The sequence below is a fragment of the Ctenocephalides felis genome, unplaced genomic scaffold (assembly GCF_003426905.1).
Source record: "Ctenocephalides felis isolate EL2017-DRISC unplaced genomic scaffold, ASM342690v1 CF-g0.4_SCAFFOLD_01170, whole genome shotgun sequence".
NCBI lineage: Eukaryota > Metazoa > Arthropoda > Insecta > Siphonaptera > Pulicidae > Ctenocephalides > Ctenocephalides felis.
This window is the reverse complement of record NW_020537324.1, coordinates 79,028,126-79,044,704: the sequence shown is the minus strand read 5'-3', so window position 1 is coordinate 79,044,704 and position 16,579 is coordinate 79,028,126. Positions and strand designations below refer to the sequence as shown.

Sequence of the window (16,579 nt, the reverse complement as noted above, 5' to 3'; positions counted from 1 at the left end):
ATTGAATGTTTTTTAGATCATTCAAATCGGATACTCCGTTCTCTCAAAAATTCGATTTCTATTTTCCGCACTCTTTGCTCCGTATCTCCGAAACGGCTGGACCTGCCTTTGCCAAAAACTAATCAGCTCTTTCCCTATCAAAGGAATCGAATGTTTTTTGAACCATTCAAATCGATTGATCCGTGCGCCCTAAAACGTGACTGGAAATTTGTATCCACACAGCATACACACACACACACACATACACACACACACACACACATCCATTTTTTCTGAGGTATGCCAAAATGTTCAGAAACCTTCAAAACGTCGAGAAATGTAAAAATTTTCAATTCCGATTTTCGGCTCATTACAATAACTTACCCTACGGGAAGTTAATAAATAGTATTTTAAAGTAAAAAAGTTTATCAAATCCGTATTAACAAAATTAAAATAAAGAAAAATGATCCCAAAATTTAAAAAAGTATTAGGGTTACACCATCCCTTAATAATAATAACTTGTATTTTCAAGAAACATTCAAGCTTTTTCTTCAAGCTCAAAAATATGAACTAAAATTATGTCAAAAATATTAAATGACTGAACTCTAGTTAAAAAAATAATAAATTACTAAAATGGCTATAAAAAATAGGGGTTGGTGATAAAAAAGTAAAAATTTTTGGTTGTATGCATTTTTAATGCCACATCGTAAAAAATAAAAACAAACAAATCCGTTCAAAACTTACAAAAAAAAATTTAAGGGGGAACAACCCTTATAACTTAGGGGTATGAAACAAAGACAGTAGACGATTATCAAACCTGCAGAATATCTAAGTAAAATTTAGTAGAAATCGGTAAAGCCGTTTCGGAGGAGTACAGTAACTAACATTATGACATGAAAATTTTATATATGTATACATTAGGGTGGTCCTTAATATGGACATTTTCGAATTCCTTTGCTCTCAGAGGCTCAAATGCTTTCAGTGATAAAAAACAATTGTCTAAAAATTTTAGCTCTCAATATTAACTTTTAGATAGTGCGCAATTCAATTAGAAGTTTCGTATATTCATTATTAAGTAAATTCTTGCGCCATCGTTAAAAATAAGAGCCAAAATTTTTAGGGAAGTTTTTTTTTATCAATTTGGAAGCATTTGAGCCCTTGGGAGCAAAGAAATTCGAAAATGTCCATATTAAGGATCATCATAATAAGGATATATATATATATATATATATATATATATATATATACAAAAGAAAATCAAATCACTTACCTTCATGTCTTCAAAAGTCCTGTCAATCATCATTAGTGATTCGTTCCATTGATTATGTTCTGAATGTAAATATTTCGTTAAGTTTTCAGCACACTGTAGCATTGATTTTAAAATTCTGAAATAATTATCAGAATATATATATATATATATATATATATATATAATTTATTTAAAAATTTATAATTTACCTTAATAAGTTCGTATAATCCCTTTCCTCGTTATCCTCCTGCACCATCTCAAACACTCGCAACAAAAACCCACAAAATTTCAAAACAGCTCCATAAAAATCTGGTAAAAATTGTAACAACTGTCGATAAGTTGCACGTCTCTTAGATCTCAATGTATGTTCCACAAAAGCTTTATATTTAATATCCAAACTGTCTTTGAAATTTTTAATAGATAGAAATAGATTTTCCATAATTTGATTGAGTATTGTCACTAATTCTTTTTCAATTTTTGGTCGAAAGAACACTGATACTGGTAAATTGGTGATGTGGTGTATGATAGTTGAGATGTTGATTGTAGATGTTGAATATTTGTTGTGTGTTAAGTTTAATTTAAAGTCTTCTGGTGTCAGGACATTGTTTAAGGTTTGAGTTTGTATTAACACATCTTGCAAATGTTTTAAAAATACAGCATTTTTGTGATACAAGCATTTGTAAGTCTCCACACATTTTAACCAAACAGGACAAACCTTGTTTTCAAACACCAAAATTCCATATGATACTAAAATCAACAAAACTTTTACCACATTTTGGTCTAAAGATTCAAAATCAATCTCTCCATGACTCAATTTATCCCGTAGTCTCGGTCCTGATATATATACAAAAACATCATGCACAAGACTTAAATAATTGTAATCATACACTTGGTATATTTTGTTTGATCGAGTTTCTTCAAAAATTTCATCAAGTGTTGTATAAAACGTTTTGCAATCTGCAGTCAACAATCTTTCAGGCTGGTTATTGATTGTGCAAAAAATATATCTAAACATACTTTCAAATTGTGGAATTAATAAAAGTGCACAGTTTGACCAGTGATTGGTTTTGTAATAATTAATTATACGAGTCCAGTATGAGTGGAAACTAACAGGAATACACTTTGTTTGTGCAATTATTGGTAAAACTTGATCGATGTTGATGGTTGCAAGATTGTTGCTTATGTCGGATAAAGATGTTTTTTATTAAAGGGCGTTGCATGATTTTTTGAGTCAGATTGTGCTTGTTTAGGATTTCTCCAAATGATGCAAGTAGTATAAATAAAATAGCTGGAAACGATGAGTGTATTTCATTAGGATTTGCAAAACCATGCCAGACTATGTTTCTCAGATTTAAACCTTGGGGGGTTGCCGAGTAGAGTTTTGGTGAATGTTATCTGAAAAGGTAATTATTAGTAAAATATTAGTAGAAGAATATATAAATATAATTACAGGTTATGATTCTACTTACCGGTGTTTCTCCCATCATCGACAGCAACTCCTGAGTGTCCAACAAGTCCCTCAGCAAAAACGGCACAGATTTACATTTCAATAACAAGACATCACCCAAAGCACGTTCAATAATACAAGTCAACAATAATATAATTTCCACATTATCCACATTATTCTTGTTATCCAAATACTTCTTCAAACACCTCTCAATATCTTGTACTCGATTTGTCCACAAACAATTGTGCAATATAACATTTACATCTGCTTCTTGAATAGCTTTCTCAGATTGTATTATAATAATAGATAAGTCAGTGATTGCTGTTTTAAACCAGTCGTGATTTATTTCTGTGTTAAAAGTAATTTTAAAGTCTGTTTTTATCAAAGACCAGTCCAATGTAAAATTTGAGGTTATGTACTTGCAGTTTTTGTTAGTTTCTTGTTTTGATTTTTGAGGAATGATTGAATATATTTCTTGGATGTCTTTAGAAAGAAAACTATTCATTTTTGCACGATCGGTTAAATGATATTGTGATATTATATGTATTTTGTTTAATTTTAAACGCACTATTTTGAATTCACTTTGAAACTAACAATAACAATGAAGTTGTTCACAAACGTCTGCCAATGACAGCAGCGAATGCGCGGAGAAAAGATGAAACATTTTGAGATTGAAGCGGGAAATTTGAAATTAGATGAAAGTAGCATTTTGGGTTATATACCAAAGGCCAAAAAAAAAAATCTGTAAAAACTATGAAATGTATCGATACAAAAATCTATACACATATAAAGGCATTTTTTAGCTATATTCATATTCAGATCTGCGTGAGCACCTTTCGAAAAACACGTTTTGCAGTGATCACTCTATCTCTGAAGAAAATCATCTGCAATTAAAAAAAACAATAAGATTTCATTAAAAAAATGATAAATCTAGTAGTTAATCGAAGCAATAAGCAAAACTAGTGGGGTGCATGGCAACGTGACTTAAGGCAAATTGCTGGAACTTTCCGTACGGTAATTAAAAATCTTGGTACAGAACCCAAAAAATTAAAATACACAAAATGTGTACAAATTATTAAAATCTCTATAAAATATCTGATATTTTGATGTACATATATCCAATAAACATTTATGACCGCCAAATGGCTTTTTTTTTAACCTATTTTTATTGAAAGTCCATAACCGCTGGACCTGCCTCATCAGTTTTTCATCTTGTCAATACAAGTAAAATGTTTTTTGAATTATTAAAATCGGACGCTCCGTTTTCTTCAAAACTGAGTTACCGTTTTTGGCACTTTTTGCCCCGTATCTCCGAAACGGCTCGACCTGCCTTCGCCAAAAACTAATCAGCACGTCTCCTTATCAATACGAATCGAATGTTTTTTGAATTATTCAAATAGGTTGATCGGTGTTCCTAAAATCGTCGACAAACATTTGTATCCGCACACAGGCACACACATCCATTTTTTCTAAGGTATGCCAAAAACCCTTGATATAAAAATTTTCATTTTCGATTTTTTTTACTAAACTTACCCTGCGATGAGTTAACAAAGTATAATTAAAAAAGAAAATCCTAGCATTCTAGATTCTCCCCCCATAAATTCTTGCAAAACTGCAGTTTCGATAGAGACAAGAAACAAAAAAAAGTGGTGTATTCAATCAGTATTATACCCGAACGCATTATACAAAATTATAGACAAAAGACCTAGTTTAGTATGCGTAATAGCTTTTATTTAGTATTTACTTCGCTATATGGAAAAAACTTTTTGAAATCGGTCCAGTGGTTTTTGAGAAAGTCTATGAAAAGTCAAATATTGACACATATACACACGATTTGAAACGTCGATAAAACATAAAATTAGCAAATCGGATTTTCTTGCAAAAACAAACTTTTCCTTCGAGAACTTAATATTTTTGCCTTAACGAACAGCCTGAAATGTTAGAGGCCTGCGAAAAATGGTTTAATTATAAAAATTAATTACAATTTGAATTATACTCAGGCGGTACAGAGCTCGCCATACCCAGACAAAAGACCTAGTTTAGTATGCGTCAAAGTATATTTTCGTTAAATAAAGAACTTCTAAAATCGACAAAAAACCGACATACATAGACACGACTTGGAACGTCGATGAAATTAGCAAATCGGATTTTCTTGCGAAAACAAACTTTTCCTTGAAAATAAATAAATATATTTTTGTCTGACTGACTAAATTTTTGGGAAGGCAGGTCTAGCGGTTTCGGAGATATAGTGGAAGAAGTAAAAAAAATGCCATTTCGAGGTCAAAAGTGGTCATGTATACATCAAATTATTATATATTTTATGAAGATTTTAATAATGTGTATCAATTTTGTTTACATTTCTATGGGTTCCGTAACATAGTTTGCCCGTAAGACGGCGGCGCGGCGCTTACGCGCTTCTATAGTTTGTCTCTATGCAGCTAAAACAGTGCGATCGCTTCGAGAAACATTTCGAAATTTACAAAATATTTCAAAGTATAAAAAAAACAATTTTTTCAAAAATATCAATTTTTTATCAGAAATTTGAAAAATCTCAAAAATCGATTTTTTCTAAAAGAAAATTGAATCTTTATAAAAAAAATTAATTTTTGGTACGGGAAGTTACAGCAATTTACCTTAAGGCACGATGCCATGCACCACTAGTTGATTTAGGGACCGATTCTGCCGCATAACAGAAAAATGTTATGGTAAGGCCATGTTTTGGAGAACTTTCCATACTAAATCTCGACAAAGCCATGTGGTTGCTGTGCAGTCAGGCACATTTCTCAGATGGAAAACCAAACCAAGAAACCACACAAATGTCTTAGAAAACACTTCTCTCACTTCTCTCACTTAGAAAACAGGGTCTTTCTGACTCGGCTTCATAACATACGAGTGACGTTGCAGTTTATGTGTAAAACGCCTGTATTTGCTATACATGACATTTCGACAGTATTCAGTATGATTCAGTAGCATCATGTATGAAAGTTGAAGCGTAACATGGCTTTGCCATAACATTTTTCTGTAATGCGGCAGAATCATGCCTTAAGGCAAAATGCGACTTACACCTTGTTTAAATAATATATTTTAAATTCAGTAATTAGTAACAGTTTAATCATCATCGATGTGTCACTCTGTTTATCAAACGCCGTCTTTATCTCTAAATCAAGAGATAATGCATTATAAGTTGATACAAAATAATTTCATTCGCAAACGCGCGCACTTTTCTATTTAATTTAATTCCGTTCTCAAATTTGTCCTCTATCATTTTTTTTCCTGAAATGGTCTACGAGTGGACAGATGCTTCAAGATTGAAGCTAATAAAACGATTCGAAAAGAAAAGAATATTATGGGATTCCAAAAATGCCGGCTATAAAGATAAGAAAGGAACGCACGATGCTTGGGAATTAATTGCGAAAAAATTTGGTTTGACTAAAGAACAAGTTGAGAACGAAATGATGCTTCTGCTGAGTAAATATGAAAAAGAAAAGGATGCCGTCAAGGATTCCAAAAAGAATAACGAGATTTGTCAATCTCAATGGCATTTTTATCATTATTTCGATAAGGATGGATTTCTTGGAGGGATAAAGGATGACAGTGTTTACCAAACTGTAAGTGTTGTGACAATAATAATAGTTTGTGATAATTGATTTGCTATTTTTGGTACGCTGTTTTATCTTGATAAATCATGTTTTCATTTTGATTTCATGATTTTGGTTATTAGTGTCGGTAGTAATCAAACTGTTACTGTAACTTAAGGCAAATTGCTGGAACTTCCCGTACCAAAAATTTAATTTTTTAAAACAGATTCAATTTTCTTTTAGAACACCGAAAAACATTATAGTAAGTTATTGCAAGTTATAGTAATCGCAAAAAAATAGAAAATGAAAATTTTTATATATCTCTACGTTTCAAAACCTTCTGACCATTTTAGCATACCTTAGAAAAAATTGATGTATGTGTATGTGTGTGTGTGTGCGTGTGCGTGTGTGTATGTGTGTTCGGATACAAATTTTCGTCGACGATTTCGGGAACACCGATCAACCGATTTTTTTCGATCATTAAAATTGAAAATAGTAGCCATATCTTTTGATCACTTCATAAATTAATCCGTGCCAAAACAGGGTAATACAGTAGAATCCGATTAGTATTACACCGGATATATTGACAACCGCTTAATATGACGTAATCGCACTAGGAATTTGGTTTGCATATAAAATTCCTTAAAAAAACAGCTGTCTAGTCGGATATATTGACATCGCTTACATTGACATGTCGCTTATAATGACCCATTTTTGCAAAAATTATGTCCATTTATAATGACCGACATGATTTTACATGATGTGGCCAAGTCTACGAAAGCAATTGCTAAGTCTTTTATGCACAATAGCACTAGGGACTGTTTTTACAATCAAATTATGTAAAGAAATTAATCAAAAATTACTGATTACTTACATTAAAAAATCACTTTTGTATGTTCATGGGTAGGGTAGACCAAATATTAATGGTCCACCACGGATATCTCGTAAACAAATAAAATTAGATTTTTTTAACAAAAATATTTGATGTAGAGGGCAAAAAATGTATAAATTTATAACGAGCCATCACCTTCATTATTATGACTTTGCTATCAGAAGATAAGCAGCACATGAGTGGTATAAAAAGGACCAGCAGAACCTTTACTTTGGCAAAGGTGTAAGCAATAAAATAGTAAAGTTTGAAAAAAAGCAATTTTACAAGAGATTAATTAAATAATTTGTTATTCCGGCTCGTATATATTTGTTCGAAGATAGCTCCCCAAGTCTGCTCTCGCAAAAATGTAAACAATTCCTCATTCTGTCAATACAAATAAAATGTGTTTTAAATAATTCTAATCGGATGCTTCATCTCATTGAATTGCACTTTTATATCTCCAAAAGAACAGAACCTGCCTCTGCCAAAAACTCATCAGCACTTCTCCCCATGAAATCGAATGCAAATAACAAATCGATTAAGCTGTGCTCTCTAAATCATCGACAAAAATTTGTATGCGGACATACATACACCCAATTTTGTAATACTATACCCAAGGTATGTTAAAATGTTTAGAAAAATTCGAATCAAAAGATATGCAAAAAAAATCATTTTCTTTTGTTTGCAATTACTATAACTTACCCTACGGGAAGTAGTCAATTTGCTATTAATTCCTCTATCTTTTTTCCCAAGATTCAAGAACTAAAAGCCAAAGAAGTCATGTATAAGAAATCGGTCCAGACTTCGAATAATGCAGAGCCTCCACCAGCGTCTCCAATGATTTACTCGCGAACTGCAGACGCCGTCCATAAACCGTCGATGGTTTTCCCAACAATTGAGATTTTACAACATGAGGTGATCCCTCCTCTCGTCCAGGACAATTGTCATTACTTCTGCAAACGTTTGGAATCGAGATTGAGAGATTTGAAGCCGGAGAGCCAAAAGAAGGCCATGAGACAGATCGATATGATGATGTATTTTGCTGAAGGATTGTAGTAATTCTGACTCCTGCTTCAGGCCTCTGAAAGATATATGAGATATTGTAACTGTACATGATTGATTAATAAACAGATTTTGAATTCAATAGATCGTTTTATCTATATCGATATGAGATAAATTAAGATTTTTAAAAATGATCAAGAGATGCAGCCCTTGATAACTGATAATTTCATTATCAAATAATGTCTTGAAACATAAAATAATCAATTTGGTTTTTCTGGTTACATCTTAAGGGGCACAACTAGTGTAACCGCCTAAAAAAGGTGATTTTTGGGAATTTATATTAAAAAACCTACTTTATCGATCATTTAAAAATTTTAGGAATATATTTACACATGTTTTAAGAATACATAGTAAAATTTTTGAAGAAAAAAATTCAATATTTTTTAAGTTATCATCGATCTCCGGCGCGACAAAAAACAGGCGCTTCACTGCTGCAGTGATTCCGGCCTCCTACGTGGATGAAATTTAAAAAAAAAATCTCGTTAAACTAGATAATATTGTCTGTAAAATGAACTACGATAAAGAAAAAAAATCAAAAATTGACAAACGACGGCATTTTTTAAAAAAGAGTCGAATTTTACCCAAAATTTTGGTCGTTTTTGGACTGCCAAAATTAGATTTTTGATCCAATAAAAAAATAGATAGTTCATTTTACGGAGAACTATATATATAACATGTAAAAAAAATTTAATAGTGATCGGATCATTTGTTTTTGAGTAATCACTGCAGCAAATTAAAAAAATGCTGTTTCGAGAAAAACGCGTTTAAAGATAAAATGATCGTTGTACATATATATATACTTTTAAAATGGCTGTAACTCAAAAGCTATTTGAGATATCGATTTGAAATTTTAATACGTTATTTTTAAAGGTGTAATCTACCGAAATATGAAAAAAAAAACAAAAATCGATTTTTTCAAAATTTCACACTAGTTGTGCCCCTTAAGAAAAATAACTCTTTCATATCAACACAAATAAGTACACCGAAATCTTGTATATAAAAATGGATCGCAAAATGTGTTAGTTAACAACGCCTAGACCAATTTGGCCAATTCTTTTTATAAAATGTTCGTTCAAATCCAAGGAAGATTCTTACGACGAGAAAAAATCGAATGATTGCCGGGAAAACCCCCAAAACAGCCCTTTTCTTTTTCACATACAAACGTTTTCTAACCAAAACGTTGAATCAATTTGAGCTTTATTGCTATTATATAAAGTTCATACTAAATTACAAGCACTCACTGTATACTCCTCCTAAACGATTATTCGGATTTTGATGAATCTTTCTGAAGTTTGTTAAGGAAATTTTCTAGGATGTACGTGATTATAAAGTACTGGGATGTATGTGCAATATTGTAGAAATAAATAGAAAAAAAATGCAAAAAACGACATGTCATTGTTTGCATTGAAAACAAATGAAAACTATCATCTGCCAAAAAATTTCAATTTACTTATGAACCCAAACAATATTAGAATATGTATAATAAATAATTATTATTTCCTAAATGCAGCTGAGATGTGCCAAAAATTAAAATAATATAAGATACAGTATCTGTATGGCAGATTGAATGATACACATAAGAACAGGATATGACAAATTAATTCACTTAAAATATGAAATTAAGTATTAATCAGGGCCGGTCCTACCTTTAATGCGATGCATGCGAAAAATGCGAGCGCACGCCTTAGGGGGCGCCAACACAAGATTCGGATATTAAATTTTCAATATATAATTTCTTTGCATCTTTTACTAATCTTTCCACAATATTTTTAAAATTCGTAAAAATTTCACTTTATGACAACAAATGTGAAAGTAAAAATGAATACATACAATTCGGCCCTCACGATATCGTTTAGGAGAAGTTTAAAATGCAATTTTGGATATCTTAAATAATAAAAAATTAAATGAATTTAATCCAACGTGAAGTATCAGTGTAATGTTATGGTTATGGTTATGTTATAGCGTTTAAAAAATTTCAATTTCGAGACTCATCATTTTATCTAAAGCAGTTCTACATTTAACATCGCTCATATTATACATGTATATGCATTTTGGCGTGAAGAGTAATTTAAAAAACAATAATTATTATTTTTAGGTAAACGATAAATATTAGTATAAGATATTAAAAAATTGTAGACATGGGTACAGGACTACGTCTGTCGGGTCATCTAGTAAATAAATATATAATCAGAATGAATATTTTACCGATTTTCATATCCAGACAATGCCCCCTTAAATATAAATAAGAGTTCGTGACCTCGGACGGGGCGCTCCCGAAAAAAGTTGATTGTCATAAGAGTTTATTTAGCGAATAAATTATTGAAACAATCAATCAATATTTTTTATATTTTGTTTTTGAAAAAAATAAAATCGAATTAAACGTTCGGACAAACGGAGTCAGTCGGGCGACGAACGCCATGGCGAGGACATAAATGGATAGAGTAAAATTTTAATAAAAATATTTTAAATATTTAGTTTGTATTAATAAATAGTAATAATAGATTTGTTTATTGTTATATTGTTGGTTTTAGTATATTTATAATCGATGATGGACGCTATAAATATACCGCAGTTTTTTGTGGATAAAACCATTTTTATTACTGGAGGAAGTGGTAAGTCCAAAGAAGTAACACTAAATTTTATATATACTTATACATATATATATATATATATATATATATATTTATAATAAAGGTTCTAAATTTTGGTGATGGTGTCATAAGCGACTACATGACAAACTGATATCTCTAAAATTTAGAACTATTTCTAAAATTTAGAACTGTATCTAAAATTTGGAATCATTTCTAAAATTTAAAACTATCACTAAAATTTAGAACCATGTTCAAATTTAGATCCATGTCTAAAATTAAAAACTAACTCTAAAAATAATTTAGATTTCTAAAATTTTAGAGTTTTAAATTTATCTCTAAAACTTACAACTCTAAAATTTTAGAGTTGATTCTAAAATTATTCTCTAGATTTTAGAATTATCTCTGAAATTTAAAACTAACTCTGAAATTTAGAACTATCTCCAAAATTTAGAATTTTCTCTAAAAAATTTAGAACTATCTCTAAAACTCAGAACTGTCTTTAAAATTTGTAACTATATCTAAAATTTAGAACCATCTCTAAAATGTAGAACCATCTCTAAAATGTACAACAATCTCTAAAATGTAGAACCATCTCTAAAATGTAGAATCATCTCTAAAATTTATAACTGTCTCTAAAATTAATTTAGAACACTAAAATTTTGGATATAGTTCTAAATTTATCTCTAAAACTCAGAATCTAAAATTTTGGAGAGTGATTATAAATTTATCTCTCAGTTTTTCAAATTCTGAACTGTCTCTAAAATTTATAGAATTTTCTCTAAAAAACTCAGAACTCTGCAATTTTAGTGATGATTCCAAATAAATCGCTAAAATTTAGAACTGTCTTTACAATTTAGAACAATCTCTGAAATTTAGAATTATTTCCAAAATTTAGAACTAGATTTAAAATTAATTCAGGAATCTAAAATTCTAGAACTTTTTAAAATTTAAAACCATCTCTGAAATTTAAATTTATTTTTAAAATGTAGTACTATCTCCAAAATTTAAAACTATCTCTAAAATTTAGAACTGTCTCTAAAATGAACTACATCTAAAATGTAAAACTAACTCTAAAAATTAGAACTGTCTCTAAAATTTAGAACTATCTCTGAAATTTTAGAACTATTTCTGAAATTTTAGAACCATCTCTAAAATTTTAGAACTATCTCTAAAATTTTAGAACTATCTCTAAATTTTAGAATTATGCCTAATATTTAGAACTATTTCTAAATTTAAGAACTATCTCTGAAATTTAGGACTGATACCACTAAGTCATAAGTCGTGCATCGGGTAACACGGGCGTTTAAAATTTAACATACTTAATAAATAGGGCTAAAAGGAGTGTCATATGTCCTTATTTCATAGTTAATTTAAAAATATTAGGTTGTCAAATATCTCCCTTCCGCTTTTTTGCTCTTGGTTTATAATACAAAAAGGCGGAAGGGAGATATTTGACAACCCATTTTTCTTTAAAACTTTTAATATTTTTCATTAATATATGATGGTTGTAATTATTCTGAAAAAATAAATTTACATTTAGATCTTCAATTGAATTTTCGAATTAAAAATAACAAAAAAATGCTTCATTGAAGTAATAAAATTCATACTTTAAATCCTATTTAGTGTGATAAAATGTATGGAGTCAATAGAAAAAATCAGTGTTATATAATTATTATTATTTATTTGTGCATGTGCTTAACCAATGGTAATTTATAACATTTTAGAGAACATAAATTCAAACATAAATACTTATTCCTAGTTATTATTTTATTTAGTTATATAAATTTGCGTAGGTTTATGGGAAAATGTATAATCGAGAAGCTGCTGAGATCATGTCCTGACTTAGAGGCAATTTATTTGCTGATTCGGCCGAAGCGGGGAAAGCCGGCTGCGAACAGGGTTCAGGAAATTTTGGAAAACAAGGTAAGGAATAGTCATATATATATATATATATATATCTACATATATATAAAAATAAGTTGGGTTTTCCTTCCTGACGATATAACTCCAGAACGCACGAACCGATTTCGACAATTTTGCATTCGTTGGGTCTCGGGCTCCGCAAGGCTAAGAAAATTAGTGGTACATGGCATCGTGCCTCAATACAAATTGCTGGAACTTCACGCACCGTAATTAAAAATTCGAGTAATGACATTAGTGAAAATTATCAGAATTATGCTTAGTTAAGTCAACGAGCAATTCTTGCCGCAAAGAATAATAATGTACACGCACTGAATTTCACCATTCAATGAAAAATTGCTGGTGATTTGGTGACATACCAATGATTCCGTTTGATTTGACTTCAAACGATTGCAATTTCCAGTTCGCCTTGCGTTCGCAATAACAAGTCGCGAGGCCAATCGCTTAGTGTTTGCGGGATAAATTTCAAATAGATTATTTAAAAAATCATTGTTTTTCACATGGGCAGTTATACGTTGCCTGTTCACGAGTTGGAAAACCATCCGCTTTGTTTGTGTTAACGTCAGACCAAAAAACAAAAAATGTGGTTTCCCAAAGAGCACTTCAATGAAACGGATAATTTGCGTATTCACTTTCAATTACTTAAAGAAGTTCAACTAAAAAACACTTCATTTTTGTAATCGAAATAAATTTATTACTGTTGTATAATAAAATCAATTTTTTCCTTTTCAAATATGAAACCAACAAAAAATTTCTTCATCTTTCTCACGAAACCATCTGATGGCGAATCGGAGTTCGTTGGGTTTACTAGTATATTTATATATATATATATATATATATATATATATATATATAATATATATAATAAGATTACTCGCAATGGTTTCTGTTTCCTGTTCTTAGTGAACAACTAATTAAGGAAAATGAGCTTAACAGCTCATAGTGAGTGATGTTCAGATTGCTGTTAAAAATGATTGACTACATTCAAATTAACAAAAACGACACAAAAATATTTATTATTATTATTAATATCATTATTGTTTTTCTATGAAATTTCTTACATATTATTGATTTAGTTTTAATTTTTATAGTTAAATTGATTGCCACTGAATGAAGACTAAGATGCTAGTCGAAACGTATGGACTTTAAATAAATAAATTTCTAAAAACTCTCATACTATTTTTATTTATGTAACGCCCGACTTTTTAACTCAAATTAAACATATTACCCTCAGTTATTCGACGTAGTGAGAAACACTACCCCTTCGGCCTTCGAGAAAGTCTTCGCCGTCACCGGCGACGTCACATCCCTCCAACTCGGCCTCAACGACCAGGACAAAAAACTAGTACTAACTTCCCACGTCGTCTTCCACGCCGCCGCCAGTGTAAGGTAATAAAAAACATTGTACCTAATCTTATATTTAATATATTTATAGATTAATCATTTATCTTTTTATAAATTTCATTTATCTTTTAGGTTCGACGATCCCTTGAAAAAAGCAATCCTCATGAACACCAGAGGAACTCGAGAAATTATGGAACTGATGTTGCAGATGCCAAATCTGGTGGTTGGTGTCCATGTGTCAACCACATATTGCAACACCGACAAAGATGTCATCGAAGAAAAAGTTTACAGGGACCATGGAGATTGGAAAGAGGCCATCAGACTGGCAGAAGGGTACCAGGATGAATATAAATTGGATATCTTGACTAACAAGTGGGTAAAAGATAGTTGTATATGTTGATTAGGCTTTGTCGGTTTCCAAAAACCGGTTTTTTGACGAAAATTATGGAATTTGAAAACCGGTTTTTTAGTGAAAAAAGTCGGTTTTCACTATATAAATGGAAAATGACAATATAGCCAAATATAAAAGATAGATGAAAGCGTTTTGATTCTTGAAATCATATCGGTTCAGTAGCATTTTATATCTTATCAGTACGCAATGGTTCCCAGAAAAGTTTTGTATATATTAATTTAAATTTTTATACCAGTGTATATATTAATTTAAATCAGTGTGGCTTCTTTTTGAAGAAGTAACTTCCTCTACTCAAACTTAAAAAAATAGTTTTAAACCCTAGAAGCCACAAATTAAAGAATAAAACCTTAGAATTATTATATCAGGCTTTAAAAACAATTAAGCATAATTTGGTCGCAAGTGTGAGAGTATTTTCTATTTCAGGAAATTTTGTGAGTAAACAAAGGACACGTCTAAGTAGCAATTCGATAGACGTTCTCCATTTTTTGAAATCATATTTTATTCAATAAAAAAAACAATTAGAATGTTTAAAATTAATTAATTAAATTTGCTCGGAACAGACAACACCTGAGTTTAGCTTAATTATTTTTAAAACTAAAATTGATATTAACAAGTATGTATCGACATGTATCTAAGTTTTTTTTAATTTAATGAATGTTTTTCATTCAAAAATGTATAAATTTTATTTATTCGAAAACTTTCCTTTCACTATCATAAAAATATTTTCATTCTTATATGTGCAAATGATGCATGAACAACGAATAATTATTTTCAAAGATATTTAATCAAGATAAACTATTATTCTTTAGTTCTACTAATTAAAATTAAAATAATTTTGTTTACTATCTATAAAATTGAACAATAAATAAACTCAGTCAAATACTGCTCTAAATTACACTTTTGCGGATAAATTACAGAATATTCGAGCAAAAATTTATTTTCTATATAAAATTCGAAAACCGGTTTAAACCGTTTTTTTAGTAAAATTTAAATTCGAAAACCGGTTTTCTGAAATGTCGGTTTTTGTATAAATCCTAATGTTGACAAAAGTTTACTGAATTTTGTTTTAGGTACATTGGGGATTTGCATAATACGTACTTGCTGACGAAGCATTTGGCAGAAAATGTGGTGGATGATTATAGTCACAGGTTGCCTCTGGTGTTATTCAGACCAGGAATAGGTAAAATTAAATACAGAAACTAAATGACAAGAAGTTGTTTAAATTTTGTTTCGTTTCAAGTGATTTCCACGTGGAAAGATCCGATACCAGGCTGGAACGACAACTACAATGGGCCTATTGGAATTTGCTTAGGAGTCGGAAAAGGTAATATTTGTTTTTTTAAATTTCTGATATAATTTTAGAAGTATACAGAGTTACTATAAGGACTTATAGTGTTAGGCAATATTGTTTAGAATTTAATCTTATATATAAAAATTGAGCTCGATCAAATGATTCAGTAAAACTCGAAAACGGCTAAACCGATTTGGCCAGTCTTAGTCTTGAAAAATTCGTGCTAATCAGTAGGTTGTCGGAAAGGTGAGATATTATTTCAAAATCGCGTAGAAACTTTACATTTTTAATTTGAAAATTTTTGTAGAAGCGTAATTTGAATAAAACAATAATGACGGTGGCTAATACGTCAAATGTCAAACGATTTTGACAGATGATGTTCAATTACGTTTAATAGGATGTTTTACGTGAATAATATTTAATTATGATTAAATTGTTCTAAGTAGTAGTGTTTGTAGTTTTATTTATATACAAAAACGTTAGTAAACGGGCCGCAAGTGTTACTAGAGACTCAAAATATCAACTTTTTTGAAATGTTAATATGAAAATGCACTTTTCGGCATATTTTTCTCAAACACGGTGCTCTGAAAGATCTCATTTGTATAATTATATACTCATTGGTATTTATAAAACATTTTCTAGGTTATATTATTTTTTATTTATCTTATTTGAATTCAGAACCTAAATTTGGTATCGATCAAATGGACATTTTGTCGAATAACATTTTCACAGTTATAATTTCCCAGAATTTATCGAGAAATAGATATGACAATGCTTATTATCATATATTAAAAGAGTACAATGCAACTAAATAATAATATATAATGTTACAGGA

General features: G+C 30.3%; 4 protein-coding genes across 4 annotated transcripts in view; 2 read left to right on the top strand and 2 right to left on the bottom strand.

Annotated features, from left to right (window-relative positions):
• The window catches only part of LOC113367710 (endoplasmic reticulum membrane-associated RNA degradation protein-like), a 5,200-nt gene extending 2,849 nt beyond the window's left edge, over positions 1 to 2,351 (bottom strand). The window contains exons 1-2 of the mRNA XM_026609291.1: positions 1,438 to 2,351; positions 1,250 to 1,364 (exon numbers count right to left, since the gene is read on the bottom strand). Of these exons, the coding sequence (XP_026465076.1) occupies positions 1,250 to 1,364; positions 1,438 to 2,243 (921 nt within the window). The 5' untranslated portion in view covers positions 2,244 to 2,351. The remainder of the gene's footprint in view (positions 1 to 1,249; positions 1,365 to 1,437) is intronic.
• Positions 2,352 to 2,445: 94 nt separating this feature from the next.
• On the bottom strand, positions 2,446 to 3,180 carry LOC113367709. Its single transcript, XM_026609289.1, has 2 exons — positions 2,698 to 3,180; positions 2,446 to 2,623 (listed from the first exon to the last, which is right to left on the bottom strand). The coding sequence occupies exons 1-2, from the start codon at positions 3,178 to 3,180 to the stop codon at positions 2,540 to 2,542; spliced, it is 567 nt and encodes a 188-aa protein (XP_026465074.1). The 3' UTR covers positions 2,446 to 2,539.
• Positions 3,181 to 5,952: 2,772 nt separating this feature from the next.
• LOC113368223 lies at positions 5,953 to 8,230 on the top strand. The gene is made up of 2 exons (XM_026609786.1): positions 5,953 to 6,283; positions 7,878 to 8,230. The coding sequence occupies exons 1-2, from the start codon at positions 5,954 to 5,956 to the stop codon at positions 8,178 to 8,180; spliced, it is 633 nt and encodes a 210-aa protein (XP_026465571.1). The 5' UTR covers position 5,953; the 3' UTR covers positions 8,181 to 8,230.
• Positions 8,231 to 10,734: 2,504 nt separating this feature from the next.
• The window catches only part of LOC113367708 (fatty acyl-CoA reductase 1-like), a 12,898-nt gene continuing 7,053 nt past the window's right edge, over positions 10,735 to 16,579 (top strand). Inside the window, exons 1-6 of the mRNA XM_026609288.1 lie at positions 10,735 to 10,802; positions 12,571 to 12,700; positions 13,932 to 14,086; positions 14,174 to 14,413; positions 15,524 to 15,633; positions 15,694 to 15,790. Coding sequence (XP_026465073.1) covers positions 10,735 to 10,802; positions 12,571 to 12,700; positions 13,932 to 14,086; positions 14,174 to 14,413; positions 15,524 to 15,633; positions 15,694 to 15,790 — 800 coding nt within the window. The remainder of the gene's footprint in view (positions 10,803 to 12,570; positions 12,701 to 13,931; positions 14,087 to 14,173; positions 14,414 to 15,523; positions 15,634 to 15,693; positions 15,791 to 16,579) is intronic.